The following is a 15564-nucleotide window of genomic DNA, read 5'->3' on the forward strand; positions in this document are numbered from 1 at the left end:
GGTGTTTGACAACTCTGTATTTTAGACCAATCACGACCAAGTTTCAACAGACTCTACTATTCCTACTTTTTATTCTGAGACGCGTCATGTCAGTGAGGAAATAAACATGAATAAAATGAGGAAAAGAAGCAACTTGTTTTCAGTCTGAAGAAACCTCTGTTCTTGTGAAACTGATTTAATCAGAAATGTTAGTTTGTTTATTATTTGACAGCATTGTAACATCTGTTTGCTCTTTTCTCATTAAATGTGATTGTTGCTGCTTTAATAATCTGAGTGACATCATTATTAATATTAATGAATAACTCTATTGTAACATACATGTTTTTATATATTCAAGTAGTGCACACATTACTTTATCTTCTCCATTATATATTTGACTTTACTATATATTATTATATTTTATTAAACGTCTTAGTTGAATACTCAACTCTGATTGGTCAAATTAGAAGTTTAAGAGGTTGTTAAAACTCGATAACACACCGTTGCCAAGAAATCAGTATTTTAGATTGAGATTAAATCCTTTAGAGTTAATAAACGTGTGCATTTGATAATCCACGCTGAACAGCAATGGGTCGTCCTCTCTGTTTAGGCTTCTCCTGGGAAAACTGTGTTTAACATTTACTCTGTATTTAAATACTTAGAAATCTCTTTAAAACATTTATTTTATTCCCTGACGAAGAGGTCTGTCAGGGAGTTAATTTAAACCCTCTGTATGTTTTATATGATTATACAAGTTTAAAATTGCATGTAATAAAACTAATAAAAAATGCATTTTATTTTGGATCTGATAAATGATTCGCTGCTCAAACTCGCAGTTGGATTAAACATATTATTTATTTATTTTCCCATCATGCACAAATAACAAATTAACAATTTATAACGACATAGAATCAATAAAACAGAGAAGGTTGAACTATAACCTGACATAAAGATCTGAATCTGGGTGAGATCATTTCAAATGTAAAGAATATATATCTCTTATTTCCTCTAAAGGAAGCAGTTCAGCATATTTGATGTACATGATGTTACTTGGATAAAAGTGTCTGCTAAATGCACATGTTTCAATTTAATAAAGGTTGACAGTATGATCAAAAATCAGGTTATCAAACTCAATAACAACAAGAATAAAAAGATGTTTAGAATAAAGAGACAGCAGGAGGACAGGTTCAGAGGTCAGTGAATGATCCCTTTAAGAGATGATCATCATAGATATAATGATCCTGTTGATCTCTACCTGCTCTGATCCACTGTCACACACACCTTCAGTGGTAATATCTTCACTTCCTCCCAAGTGACAATGTATGGAAACATCTTCTCAGTGAAAGTGTGTGTGAAGGTGTGTATGTGTGTGTTAGTGTCAGGATCAGAGAACGACAACTTTCCTCTGTTCCAGTCCAGATTCACTCTGACCCTCTGGGGCTTCTTCTTCAGACTGAGAGGAGTTTCTGGAGCTGGTGGTGACCGTGCTGAGTATTTACCATTAAAGAAATCTATTCTCCATAATCCAGACGTTATGCTTCCCTTCCTCTGGACAGACTCTACTGACACACCCAGTACCCAGGATGTACTGTCTGTAACCTGGACATCCCAGCTGTGAGTCCCTGAGTTAAAGCCCTCAGAGCTCAGGACTAAGGGGTAATTATCAAACCTCTCTGGATTACCAGGAAGTTCCTGTCTCTCTCCTCGTTGCACTCTGGTCAGATCTTCAGACAGGATGAGGTATGGATTAGCAGTGTTTGGGTCCAGGATGAGAGGAGAGTAGGACACCATGTCCTTCATCTTGCTCCAGATGTTGAAGCTGAGGTTGCCCAGGTGTTTGGCCTGGTCTATCAGAGCTCCTGAGGGCAGCTGTGGATCCTCCAGCAGGGGGTGCTGCAGCCTCTCCACTGCAGCCTTGTAGTTGTGCAGGAAGGAGACGTCTTCAGCTCTCAGCTCCTCCTCTGTGGCTCTGACTGTGTGTGAAAGAGCTGCTATCTCTCTGCTCACAGCCTCCATCTTCTCCTCCATCACCCTCCTCTTCTGCTCCTCTTCCTCCCTCAGTGCAGCCATCCTGGCCTCCTCTTCCTCTTCTAGAAACTGGTGAAGCTTCTTAAACTGCTCCTTAATCTGCGTCTCTGTGTGTTGAGCCTGGACCTTCATGTGTCCTGCTGTTTGATCAAACTTCACTTTAACTTCTTCAAAGAGCTTCAGTTTCTCCTGAAAGGGCTGCAGAGACTTCTGGAGCTCCTCTTTGAGATCCTGAGCAGCTTCATCGATGGGTCTGATTCTGTGGTTGGTGTGTGTTTTTGAATCTCTGCAGATGTGACACACTGGCTGCTGATGGTCCAGACAGAAGAGTTTGAGTTTCTCAGAGTGCAGACTGCAGAGAGCCTCTGGAGATCTCTGATCTCTCTCCTGTAAGAAGGTCTCACACAGGTTCTTTAAAGCAAAGTTAATCACGAATTCCTTTGAAGATTTTCTCCTACAAACTGGACACTCCTTTACTTCTTTCCCATCCCACCAGTTCTGCAGACAGGCTTTACAGAAGCTGTGGCAGCAGGACAGGATGACAGGATCTCTAAAGACTTCCTGACAGACCGGACAGCAGAGATCTTCCTCTAACCTGGAAGCCATGTTGTCTCTGAGTGAAGCTGAAAACACAGCAGACAGGAGTATACAGTCAGTCATGGCTCCCCTCCCCCTCCTCTAATGACTTCACTGAAATTCACTTTTGGCGCTTTTCCACTGCAGGACTTAGCACGGCTTAGCACGGTTTAGTTTGGCCCGGCCCGTTTTTTTTGCTTTTCCACTAGGGGTAGTTCCGGCTCACGGGTACTTTTTTACTTTTTTTCTGGTCCTCGAAAATCGAGGTTCCTACCGAGCGAACAACCGAGCTGAATATGCTAAACTAGTGATGTAAACACTCCCGACTGCTGATTGGTCAGAGAGAATCGTCAAAATCGTTGCGCGAGACAGTCCCCAAGCGTCGCATAAGCACCATTTTAAAAACAGACAAGCTACCGTTAAACAAATCCATAAAGAAATGGCAGCAACAAAAAAAACACGCCGTGGTCATTTGACGAGGTACAGACGTTACTCCATCTCGTTGCTGATGAAAAAATACAGCGGGATTTTTTTTGTCATCTGTGACATTTTTTCATGTCACAGATGACATTTTTTTATGGATTTGTTGTCAAAGCACTTAAGATATTCATTGCTATCGGGATGTTAAGAGCATTCCATGGAATATAACAAAAAGTGTATCTCGAGCCGGTTTCTCAAACTTACCTACCCCACCTTTAACAGTAGATCTAAACAAACAAAAAAAGATTTTCTTTTCATGATCTGTTATTTTCTCAAATGTTCTTATTATGTGGCAGTACCTACAAGTGCTTGAAATTCAAATATTTACTAAATAGTCAATTCTGATAACATTTTTTTTTCAATCATTTGACAAACACATGTATATACATGTTGTATGATTGCCCAAACTCTCCTGTTAGTTTCTTCTGTATTTCGTCTTGCTATACGCAGCCTTTTCCGAAACAAAGTTTGCCTCCTGTAATGTTGTGACATACTCTTTGGTCCGGAGTTGTGAATACCCGGAATGTTATATGAGTATGTTATATGATGTAGCACAGAGCGCGAATAAAGCACAGTTAACCATACTCGCTGTCTCCTGAGTTGTCTATAATAAAGCAAGATACACATACAAAAGGACAACACTATACCTCCTTGCTGTGATAAAAAGCCACATACCAAGAACCAAGTAAACGATCGCTTTGTTGAGATCTCCTAATCAGGTTGAATACTTAAAACAAAAGTTAGTTATAATCAAATATAATCAATTATATTCTTGTATAACCCACAATGAAAATGCTTCATATTTTATGATGTTCTATATTTACAGTATAAACAAAAAACAAGTGGTTTGTTAAGTTGAGTGTGTAAGGCCTATAATGGTTTATGGGTGTCACTGATAAGAGAAGAGGCAGTTTCTTCCCTCTCCCCTCACAGCAGTACACAGGGAGGGGGGCTCCTGACTTAAGGAGAAATACATTGAGGCCCGAAAAGGGTGGTTATGTCATAGCCGAGAATAATATTTTGCAAGTCCTGCAGAGTAGGGGTCATGTCCTTTTTACACAAACATGGGAAGGTGTGTCTTATGCCAGAGCCATAGAATATGTCTGGTCATGTCCAGTTCTTTACATCAGAGGCCATGCCCAGTTTCCACAAATATGGGTATGGAGGAGGTGTCTTTAGGTTTTTCTATCCTGTTTTCGAGCATAAAGACACTGGCAGATGAGGAGGAACTTTCTTTTTGGAGAGAGGGAGAGAGGGGCGGGGATCCCCTGGTATATTGGCTCTCGGTAACGCTCTCTCCCTGAGAGCTGGGTTTTTGTTCTCGGTAAGGTTCTCTCAAACTTGGTAACTATTGCGTAAATCTCTGTGTGTTGAATGCTGAGGGAATGGTTTAGATGAGAGTTGTGAGTTGGGATCTTAAACCTACCACTCTTCAAATGGGCTGGGATCATAGACCTATCATTCTTGAGATGTGTGGGAAAAAACTATGAATTAAGGTTTTAGAAAGAACCCCAGCATGATTGGGAAAATAGGTTAAAATACCCGCCATCTGTGCGGAAAAAAGGTAAAATACCCGCCATCTGTGCGGAAAAAAGGTAAAATACCCGCCATCTGTACGGAAAAAAGGTTAAAATACCCGCCATCTGTGCGGAAAAAAGGTAAAATACCCGCCATCTGTGCGGAAAAAAGGTAAAATACCCGCCATCTGTGCGGAAAATAGGTTAAAATACCCGCCATCTGTGCGGAAAATAGGTTAAAATAGCCGCCATCTGTGCGGAAAAAAAGGTAAAATACCCGCCATCTGTGCGGAAAAAAGGTAAAATACCCGCCATCTGTGCGGAAAAAAGGTAAAAGAACCCCAGCATGATTGGGAAATAGGTATGTGTTTGTGAATGTTAGTACCCGCCATCTGTGTCGGAAAAAAGGTATGGAATTGATGTGAACTGATTTGGTGAAAGGAAGTTTGAATGTGCTTTTTATTATCAACGGTCTTTTATGAGGAAATGCCTCTAAATTCTATCGGGAGATTTTAAATGTCACAACTGAATTGGGCAGTTGAAGTTACAAATTTGGTAATAAATGTAAAACTGTGAATTAAAGTTTCATATTAGAACATGATCACAGCATGATAGGTTTAGTACGAGGATAATGTTGTAACGAGAGAAGGTAAAAACCCTGTATTAGTTTGGACCTATTTTTCTTCAAATAAACTGATCCCACCTTTTGGATTGGGACAACTTAAAAGACATCTGCGCTCTCCTCTCCTGCTTGAAAGGTAAGATCGCACACTGCCACACTCACACTTAGGTAGGGCCACACCTCATTTACTGATATCAAAGTCCTTCGGGATTGCTTAACAGATTTAGGGGGTTGTCTGAATTGAAACAGCAGTTAATTGAACCTGGTTCTTCGGGGAGTTAATAGAGGTGAGATCTTGCTGATCGTTGGTGGATCTGAGCCAAGCAGTAAACTTACATAGACTCAATAACTTCGGTTAGGTCAATTAGGAGGTCTGAGTAATTTAAGTTCGGAATAAATTATCGGATGACTCCCGACTCTTACAGCTTCCATATCCTCCATTATGGTGTTTTGTGAGTTGTGTCGCATTGAAGATAACGTCACGGCAGTTTTACGCAGCGTCGCTCCGCCCGCCGAACAGCCGATCGCCCTGCCTACACTGCGTCGTTAACTACCCCAGTTACTAACTGTAATGGAAACGCAGCTTAAAGGTCCCATGTCATGCTTTTCTGGTTATTACCCGTCCCCTTGTGTGTTATGTAGCTTTTTCTGCATGTAAACGGTCTGCAAAGTCACAAACCCTCAAAGTACACCCTGTAGCGAGTAAACTCTAACACTTTCTTTTTCCATTTTTTTCTTTCTGGGTACAGTGACGTCACCATATCCAAATGGACCAATCCGTGGAGCTCCTCACACACCAGGATCCCTTGCAACACTATCAAACGCAGTGGGGGGACCTTTAGCATCGAGCATAGAGCTACCTGAACGTTGGTAATAGACGAGTTGGGATCGCGGAGAAACACTCACTCAGCCTTGTCTTTTCTCAGCCGCGCAACTGCGCGGAGTTTTGCCGGCACATACACTGACTGCCTTATCTTTTCTCAGGCTGTGAGTGTTTGGCGAACTATGTGGCGAACAGCCAGGCTGTGAGTGTGTGTGTGTGCTCAGGCTGAGTTTCGCGGTGTCTCGCTGTCTCGCAGACCCCACGCAGCAACCAGGAAACGAGACCAGTAAGCCAGCTCACACTGTCCACTCCTCGAGCCTCAAAGGGCGGAGAAGCGAGCCCCGCAACGTCCCGCCAACACGGCACCCAGACCACACGCAGCATTCTCATCTGTTTGTCATTACTGGTGTCATTTTCTGGCTGCTAACGCCATTGTAACACATAATCACTGATGTTCTGCTGTAACGGTGGTGGACTCAACAGAACTGAGTGGGCGAGCTGACCAATCAGAGCACACTGGGCTCATAGGGGGGGGGGGCAGGAGCTCCAACAAGCCGTTTAGGACAGAGAGTGAATACACATACTATACAGAGATTCTGTATGAGAAACCAATGTGAGTTTGGAACATTGAACAATGTAAAGCTGTTCTAGTAGACCTCAACAATGGAATTATGATCAGTAGAAATGGCCATGACATGGGACCTTTAAAGTGAGCATGGCCTACCAAGGCCAAACTAAACCCTGCTAAGCCGTGCTAGGTCCTGCAGTGGAAAAGCGCCATTTGAGTATTGTTTGGAGTCAGACTCACCTTCAGGGGGTGGAGGGTCCGCAGGTTGAAGCAGCAGTGTTGTAGTTTCCACTTTTCTCTCCTGTAGCTGAACTCAGAGGAAGTTGTTAGTTTGGTCTGAAGGTGAATCTGATCGCCTGTTTTTCAGTCCGTCTCTCTCTCTGCAGTGAGTCAAGTGAGCTCTGTCAGACCTCCTCTGCTGAACTCTGTCTCCTCTCATGTAACTCAGGGAGTGTCTCAGTCCAAAGTGCTGATTTATTGCTGGAATAAAGGTTATAGTGGGTGAGTTAAATTATGAACTAAGATGTTGTTAAAGAGGTGAAGTAGGCTCCCATAGTGTGAAGGTTTCACAAACCAAACTCAAATATCTGTCAAGTATATGGCATCAGTTTAAAACATTCAACAACAAATTATCCTGGACTTCATCACAATGGCAGATTTCACAATTATTTTATTCATACTAACACATAATCAGTCACGTAAAGACAACCATTCATTTAGAGAATTAGCTATCGTTATGCTATAGACATTATACGTGCAACAAATTATGTTTAGTTATTAACTATTATTTACTTTAATTATTGGCAGAAATACATGCGTGCACAAACAGGACCTATACACATGCACTAATGGAGAGGTGTCAGATGGGGGTAGTTGGGTTTGGTGCATATGAGGCGAACTGGCACCTCTCCAGCTACATTAGATTAGCTTAGATCAAACTTTATTGTCATTGCACAGAGTACAACGAAATGCAGTTTGCATCCAACTAGAAAGGTCACAGTAAAGTGCATGAGGTTTCAATAAATTCACATATCAGATCAATGTTCATAAATGTACAAATATTAATACATGTCTTTTGTTTTTGGTCTGCAGAAGTCACGGTACTTATCATCATTACTCTCACAGAGATCATCTACTTTATTTACGCGTCAAGTCGTAGCCAATGAATGTACCAGGGCCGAATTTACCATATACATTGGGGGACACACATCCCCCCCAATATTCAGATACGCTCAAAATGTCAATATATAGCCTAACTGATATACAAAAATTCAAATTAAATTGCTATTCTATGACTTTTTTATTTTGGCTATTTGTATACTTGAAAATCTTTATTTTCTGTTATTGTGAACTTCACCAAAATGATATATTCTTTTCATATGTAAATTGGTTCCGTCTTTGTTTGATTATGCATACCTTTATTTTGTACCCGGGGGGTGTATTATTATTATTGTATGTTGGAAGTTGGGGGTCTTTTGATTTTTGATTGAGCGGCAAGCAGCTAGTGCGAGTCGTGACTGTAAAACAAAAGGGCAATAAAGTGTTCCTGTTTCTACTGAAATTGCGTGGCACAGACCTTTCTATGGATTTAAATGCTTTAATATGATTATGGTTATAGTTGTACTTTATTCATTAACAGGTTTTAAAGTGTGTGAACACACACGAACGCGCACATGACCAATGAGGGCACGAGATAAGTTTGTGCACAGATGGAAGGCTGACAGGCAGGTAGGCCATCCAGTTACTTTAGCCGGGCCGGCTAAAATGATTGGTCGTACTTTTTACAGTATTACGGCTTCCACAGATGACATTTTTTTATGGATTTTTTGTCAAAGCACTTCAGATATTCATTGCTATCCGGATGTTAAGAGCATTCCATGGAATATAACAAAAAGTGTATCTCGAGCCGGCTTCTCAAACTTAGATACCCTACCTTTAAGTAGGATTCAAACCAATTTAGAACTGTTGCCGAAAGTCCCACCTCTACATCCTTTAAGAACTACAAGCAGCAGGAGAGCATCTGTTAAAGGACTACAAGTATGGAGCTGACTACAAGTATGGAGCTGTTAAAGGACTACAACTATGGAGCTGTTCAAATGTCCTCATTCATCCGTTCACACCCTGAAGGACACTTTGACAGAAGTTGAGGATTAACTGACAGCATGCAGGCATTTTACATCTGAGGATCAGAAGTATAATGTTGCTGTATACAGGATTACAGGATTTTATCTAGGGTGAGTTGCCCTAATGTGGGACACTCCCTAATGTGGGACACCTAAACTCCAATGGGTGTTGGTCTTCCGCAAACAAATGAGAGTCAATGAAACTATGGGTTAACACAGGCTGTGATGTCATGCGATCAAAATCACATGACTTCTCAAATGTCAAATCACAGATGAGGGTGGAGCAATCTTCAAACAGGAAGTACCCTGTGTGAAGACCACCCAAAGGTCAGTGACGTAGTGTTTTGACAAACTTAATGTTAAGGTTTTAAATTCCGTTTAAATAAAACAATCTTGCACATTTTTATCAGGATGTGTTTATGATATGTTTGTTCATCAGAAAATATTATAATATGGTGTAAATATACTCTATATTTTTTATTTCAATCGTCCCACTTTAGGAAACATGTTTCGCAAAGTGGGACAGTATGATTTGCCTAATGTGGGACAGTTCTAAAAGTACTTCAGTTAGGCAAAATGTGTGGAGGGGCATGGATTGTGCAAGAGCAATGGTTATTTACAGGGTTTTAGTCTTCTAATGCAGGGGTTCCCAACCCCCCGGTCCGCGGAGGTGTTACTGCCGGGCCGCAAAATAGCTGTGAGTTTATCGTAATATTTGCAGAATTATAAATATATAAAAATATTTTATCATAATATTTTTTACAAAAAGTGTTTAATTTTCGCACCTATGCCACCAGTCATATTATTTCATCCAGTAGCTAGTTAATCTTTCACCAGAAAACCGTTGAAAATGGCTTTTATGATGTTCCGAGGGATTCGGCGGCTCAGCCTGGTCTCAGCCTCTTGTGCGCACGAGCATGTTACCGGTGCGCCAAGTAGGAAGAGGAGCGAACAGGAGACAACCGTTTGATTGCAGACTGTTATGTTTATGTGGGGAAATGGTGGTGCATACATTATTTGAGATATATTTCAAATTCGGACTTCATTTTAAGGACAAGTCGGCCAGGGGTGTAGAGCTATTTGTTGATCTATGAATTAATGTCCGGGACTCTCACGGTATCTGCTGCCCGCAGCTGTTTTATAGAAGGAAACCCTCCTTCACTTCATGAAATGGCTGCAGCATCAGGAGGCAGCGGGACGTACTCGGTAAAGAGCTGTGCCTTTTTACGCACCGCCTTCGCTGTGTTTAACTTAATCAGAACAGTTTAAGAGTGACTGCAGGCTGCTACGTGTTAACCACACACACATCTACACACATCGAACTGCCAGATTACTCCCCCTTTTATTAGTTTTATGAAGGAGATGTCCAGTCAGTCACCAAGGCGCATGATGTGTGTGTGTATGTGCTCTGCTCAGCTCAGCTCTGTGTGTTCGGTGTGTTTGTGTCTGTCCGACACCGGCATATATGCGGCTGTTCCCAAAATAAATTAGTTTAATCTTAATCTCGATGTAGTGCTAAATGCTGTCGGGAGTGCACCGGAACCAACGACACTATCATAATATCCGCTGAAAACAAATGCCAGTGTCACACACACACACACACACACACACACACACACACACACACACACACACACACACACACACCACACACACACACACACACACACACACACACACACACACACACACACACACACACACACACACACACACACACACACACACACACACGCACACACACACCTGGCGACCGGACATCTCCTTCATAATGCGCCTTCTCCTCGTTTTCCCAGCATTCACTGGATTATCCGTAAATCATACAAACAAAACCAAAACGTTGATTTATCTGTTTTCCCCTTTTGGTTTAAAAACTGAATAACGTCGGTTTTAAAACCAAAAAACAACACCGGTTCTTTTTTAAACTTTGTTAATATGTTTTGGATGCATATTGTTCTAGTATTTGTTCAGGCTGTTACATACAATTAGTCTCTGTTGCTACCTGGTGGTGGTGAGTAAATATTAAAATCAGTTAAAATTGACAACCGGTCCGCGATTTTTTTTTAATGTATCTACCGGTCCTTGGCACAATAAAGGTTGGGAACCCCTGTTCTAATGCATTATTTTAGATATTTAAGGTGATGGGCAAATTATATTAAATAATTGGGGATGGCTGCATCTCTGTAAAAATGGTATGACAAAGTCAGGGATAATGTTAGGGATAAATGTCTGAGTTTAGAAGATGGCAATGAATTTAAGCCCAAATATTCAGTCAGTTAATAAATCCTTCCAACACACGTTTTATTCTATGCATATTAATGATTAATGGAACGCATTTTAGATCACAATGGCAAAGGAGAAAAATAAGACAGGGAGAGAATGCCAGACACAGAAAAAAGCAAAGCAGGCAAAGAATAATGGAGGAAAGGAAAGGGAAGGAAAGGAAACTGAATCAGTGGAGGCAGGACAGGATGAGGGCAGCCATAGAAGAGTATCGACAGATCATTGAGGATGGTGGGGTTCCTCAGCTGAGGCTGTTGGCCAGGGCCTGCACCATTCCTAAATCCACTCTCCAGCGCAGGGTAAAAGGCAATGGTCACTTTCATCATACGATTGGAAGAAAGCCATTCATTCAAGAGAAGGATGAAGCAGAACTGGAGGAGATGATAGCAACCCTGGGAAAACGCGGATTCCCCCTGAGGTTGGACGACATTAGAAAACTGGCCTTCCAGTTTGCCGAAAAAAAAGGAATAAAAGGCTTCAGTCAAATTACAAAAAAGGCTGGCTATAGGTGGTTTCAGGGGTTTCTGAGGTGAAACCCCAAACTGAGCATGCGCAAACCAGAGGCGCTCTCAGCCGCAAGAGCAGCAGGGTTCAACCCCACTGTTGTGAATAAGTGGTTTGAAAAATATAAGGACACAATTGAGACCCTGGGGTTGGAAAATGTCCCAGACCACATCTGGAATTGCGATGAAACAGGGCTCCAGGATCACTTCCTGTCCACCAGGGTGGTTGTAGAAGTTGGGGCTCCCTGTTTTGAGGTCAGTGGTGGAGAGAAAGTTAAACCACCACCTGTCTGGCCTGCTAGATCTGGCCTGCTAGATCCGCCCCTGCACCTGATTCATTCTGTATTACTGTACTGCAGTTGTGCATTCAGCCAACAGAGGGCGCTGTGACACAACCTTTTCAACATTTGGACCATAAAAACAAACACATTTTATATGGAACTGTGAATTTGCAGCTATTGCAACAAAAGCAGTGAAAGTCGGAAATAAGTTTGTAAATAAGTTTGAGGTATTTCTCCTTTCTTTGACTCCCCTGACTATTTCTGTCCTGCAAAACTCCCTTCAGGTTTGCACATGTAGATATTTGGGATTGTAACTAAATCTGTCACTTAAACAATATATTTGTTGGCGTATTCTTACTTTAAAGACACATGTTTGTAGTATATGTTTGCAGATAAATAATCACTATTAACTTTATTTCAATAGAAACGTGCAGGACTTAGACAGCCCGTGATTGGTGGAGAGGCTGGTGACGTCACGGCAGCAGTGCAGCCAGTGTGTTTGGAGAATAGGGAAAGTTTGTCCATAGATAGATGATCCGCTGCCGGAGAGACTGAACACAGCTTCATGACTTCAGCTTTGTTTCTGATGGGCTCTAAGGAGGAACACACTACAATCCTTCATCTTTAACAAACTCCACTGGATATATCACCAACTGCACAGAGGAGGGTCCATGAGGATCACTGTTGTCTCATAGATCAGGTAAACATTTCTCCTCAGAAAGCAGCCAGTCTATACCTGCATGTCTGGCTGCAGATTGTGTACGTTTTGTTTCATGTTCACATCATCAATGCTCAGTGGAAGTTTTTTTTTTTAAAGCTGAGGAAGCATATGAAACAAGTGTAAACAAAACTCAGAGAAATGGAGGAAAATATAAAAAGTGGGTAAAATAGGCAGCCTTTAGTTTGATAATTTAGCCAATTTATCCATATATATATATGTTCTATGTGTAGCCTTTACACTGTCTTATATTTGTCATATACAGTAGCTCACTGCATTAAAAAATGATATTTAATGCATAGTGCTTCTATGGCTTTGTATACAGCATGATCAGCCAATTAGGCAATAATTAATTAAATGATAATAATGTATATATTATCAAAGCTGGATATGTAGTAGTTGTTCCATGTTGTTGTTTAATGCTTATTATGAGGCTGAACAAAGCAGCACTCAGCCTATAGCTTAAGGGGGTTTTGTCCCCTCAGTTATTGTTAAACTGGACCCACACACACAAACACACTTACACACAGTTTGAGATGTACTATAAGGCTTTGAATATCCACTCAATTAAGGGTTTTCCTTAAGTAGATCTCTGTCTCTGTGTTTTTCAGCTGCTTTTCATTTTAGTGTTATACCACTACCCAATCACCTGCTGATGTGTGTCATTTTTTCTTATGGTCAAATTGGGTGATGTCTTATTTTCTTCTTCTCTAACGTATAATTAAATGAATCAGTCCAGTATGAGGCCCTTACACATGGCCTTTGGATGGTTGGATGAAGCTTTAGCCAGCTTGCTCAATAAATCCACCCATTTATGTGATGTCAATTAAGTATGTTATGTTTCTTTAACATATCCATCCACCGCCACATCCTCCTTCTTTACTTACACATGTTTACTACGTCCACTTGAGACCAACACTGAAGTTAGACCAACACTTTGAAACATGGAAAAATTAAGAAAAGTTGTTTGTTTTTTTAGTATGGTTTTGTATTGGTATCAAAAACGGTGGGATTTCAGTGATACAGTTATTGACAAATATGTTCCTGGTATTGTGATAGTTTGTCACACAGGGTTACTGACCCAGAGAACGTCCTTTATACATGCATCACATTCATTACAGTATTTACTGAGGTGTAAATCAACAGGCGTGTTGGAGATGGACGCATTAAACGTACAATAAATCAAAAACTCTGCTGTTAACTCACTCATGACTTACCATCACAATTAGAATCAGTGTCTTTGTCTAAAACATTTGGATATAAGAGCAATGGGTTCATCTATCATCTATTTTCTTAGTAGCGCAGAAGTCCGTCTGGATTATATTATAATTCAGTTAAAATGAGGTAGGAATCAAATGATTTTTGGCTACTATTGTGCTCATAAAACACAGTGACTGTAGGATCCTCAACATATCCAAAATAGGGAATTCTACTTACAGTAAAAGGAGACATCATCTGTTCTTGGCGGTATATTTGATCTGCTGTAAATCCATATTTGAAACTCTGGACACAGCAAACAACAAACCGTTTGGTCTGAGGAAATCCTTGTGCTTAATTCTTTATATCATTCATGAGAACTTATTCTTTCTTTGTCCCATCCAAGTGCGCCAGAAGGGCTCCAACCATCAGGTCTTTTTATTTGGTCCAAAGCCCATAGTCCATGATGGTTCAAGGAAGTGTGTCAATATTGCACACTGTATGAAAACATGTATCCCATCATGAGAGTTGGACCTGTACAGTAAACAGACGTTCCTGTAACGAGTTGCCCTACAGTAATAGATGTTTGTCCCTCTCTGTGGTGTGAGCAGAGCATTGATTACAGCATGTTTCCTCAGGGAGCTCTCGTTCTTCTCAAGTGTTTGTCCACTTCAGCTCTTGGCGGTACAGTTGTGGTGCATATCTAATCTAATCAGGTCTCAGGAAGAAAATAGCTGTTTTCTCAAGGCTTGGTTTTAAATGTACAAGATGTACGTGACTTTTTTATTGGGTTTATAGTTCTATTTCCTTCTTGAGTGTAGCTCTCCGGGCTAAATTGGATTCTCTTTTCCCACAGAGCTTTGCAAATCACTTGCACTACATGCAGAGGAACGGTTGAAAAGAGTCAAAGAAAGAAAGACAGAATTGTCCAAAATCTAAATGAAAATGACAAAAGACACTAGACTTGATCCTGAAGCCAATGTACAATGCCTTGTCTCTTTATGCTGCTGCAACGCAAACATTTCCCAAATAGGGATCAATAAAGTAAATCTTATCTTATCAACAAGTGGCTCTGAATATAGATGTATATTCAATTAGCTTCAAAAACCAGAGAGCTACTTTCTGTGTTTCAGTTTCTTTCTGCAGCATTTTTCCTAATATATTAGGGCTGTGCAATTAATCGTATTTTAATCGCAATTACGATTTTGGCCTGCCACAATTACGAAAACAACATAATCGAAAAAAACGATTATTTTGCTTTGCTTGGTTGTGACAGTGCAACATATTTGATCTAATTTATTTTAGTCTCATTTATTTGTATTTATCATATTTACATATGTTTAGTAGCTTGTTGAAGTGCGCTCCAAAATATTTGTTGATCTTGTTTATTGGTATTTATTATTTTGATATTATTTATTTAAATGTATCATTTTTTTATTTATTTTTTTATTGGTTTTTCAGTTGAATTATTCGTTCAGGGTAATCAACAGTTAAAAAGATACTGTTCAAATTATCATTTGTATTTGTTTTAAAGTTCAATAAATGGATGTTTTCAAAGTCAATGAATAATCGTATTTAATAATCGTGATATCAATTATTGACCAAAATAATCGTGATTATGATTTTTGCCATAATCGCACAGCCCTATATATATATATATATATATATATATATATATATATATATATATATATATATATATATATATATATATATATATATATATATATATATATATATATATATATATATATATATATATATATATATATCTAAATGATATTGCTGAGAAAGTATAGACAAAGAATGAACTTCCCACTAGTCCTTTGCAATTTTGAACCATACTATTGACTCTACTATGCTTTG

At 40.1% G+C, this 15564-nt stretch overlaps 2 protein-coding genes across 2 annotated transcripts in view; one reads left to right on the forward strand and one right to left on the reverse strand.

Annotated features, from left to right (window-relative positions):
• Window positions 1–815: 815 nt before the first annotated feature.
• LOC117478828 (E3 ubiquitin-protein ligase TRIM39-like) lies at window positions 816–7051 on the reverse strand. The gene is made up of 2 exons (XM_034125738.1): window positions 6834–7051; window positions 816–2630 (listed from the first exon to the last, which is right to left on the reverse strand). The coding sequence occupies exon 2, from the start codon at window positions 2611–2613 to the stop codon at window positions 1231–1233; it is 1383 nt and encodes a 460-aa protein (XP_033981629.1). The 5' UTR covers window positions 2614–2630; window positions 6834–7051; the 3' UTR covers window positions 816–1230.
• Window positions 7052–12339: 5288 nt separating this feature from the next.
• Window positions 12340–15564, forward strand: part of megf10 (multiple EGF-like-domains 10) — a 64688-nt gene continuing 61463 nt past the window's right edge. Inside the window, exon 1 of the mRNA XM_034125712.1 lies at window positions 12340–12483. The gene's annotated coding sequence lies outside the window, so the exon portion shown is untranslated. The remainder of the gene's footprint in view (window positions 12484–15564) is intronic.

The sequence above is a fragment of the Trematomus bernacchii genome, unplaced genomic scaffold, assembly GCF_902827165.1.
Source record: "Trematomus bernacchii unplaced genomic scaffold, fTreBer1.1, whole genome shotgun sequence".
NCBI classification, from domain to species: Eukaryota; Metazoa; Chordata; class Actinopteri; order Perciformes; family Nototheniidae; genus Trematomus; species Trematomus bernacchii.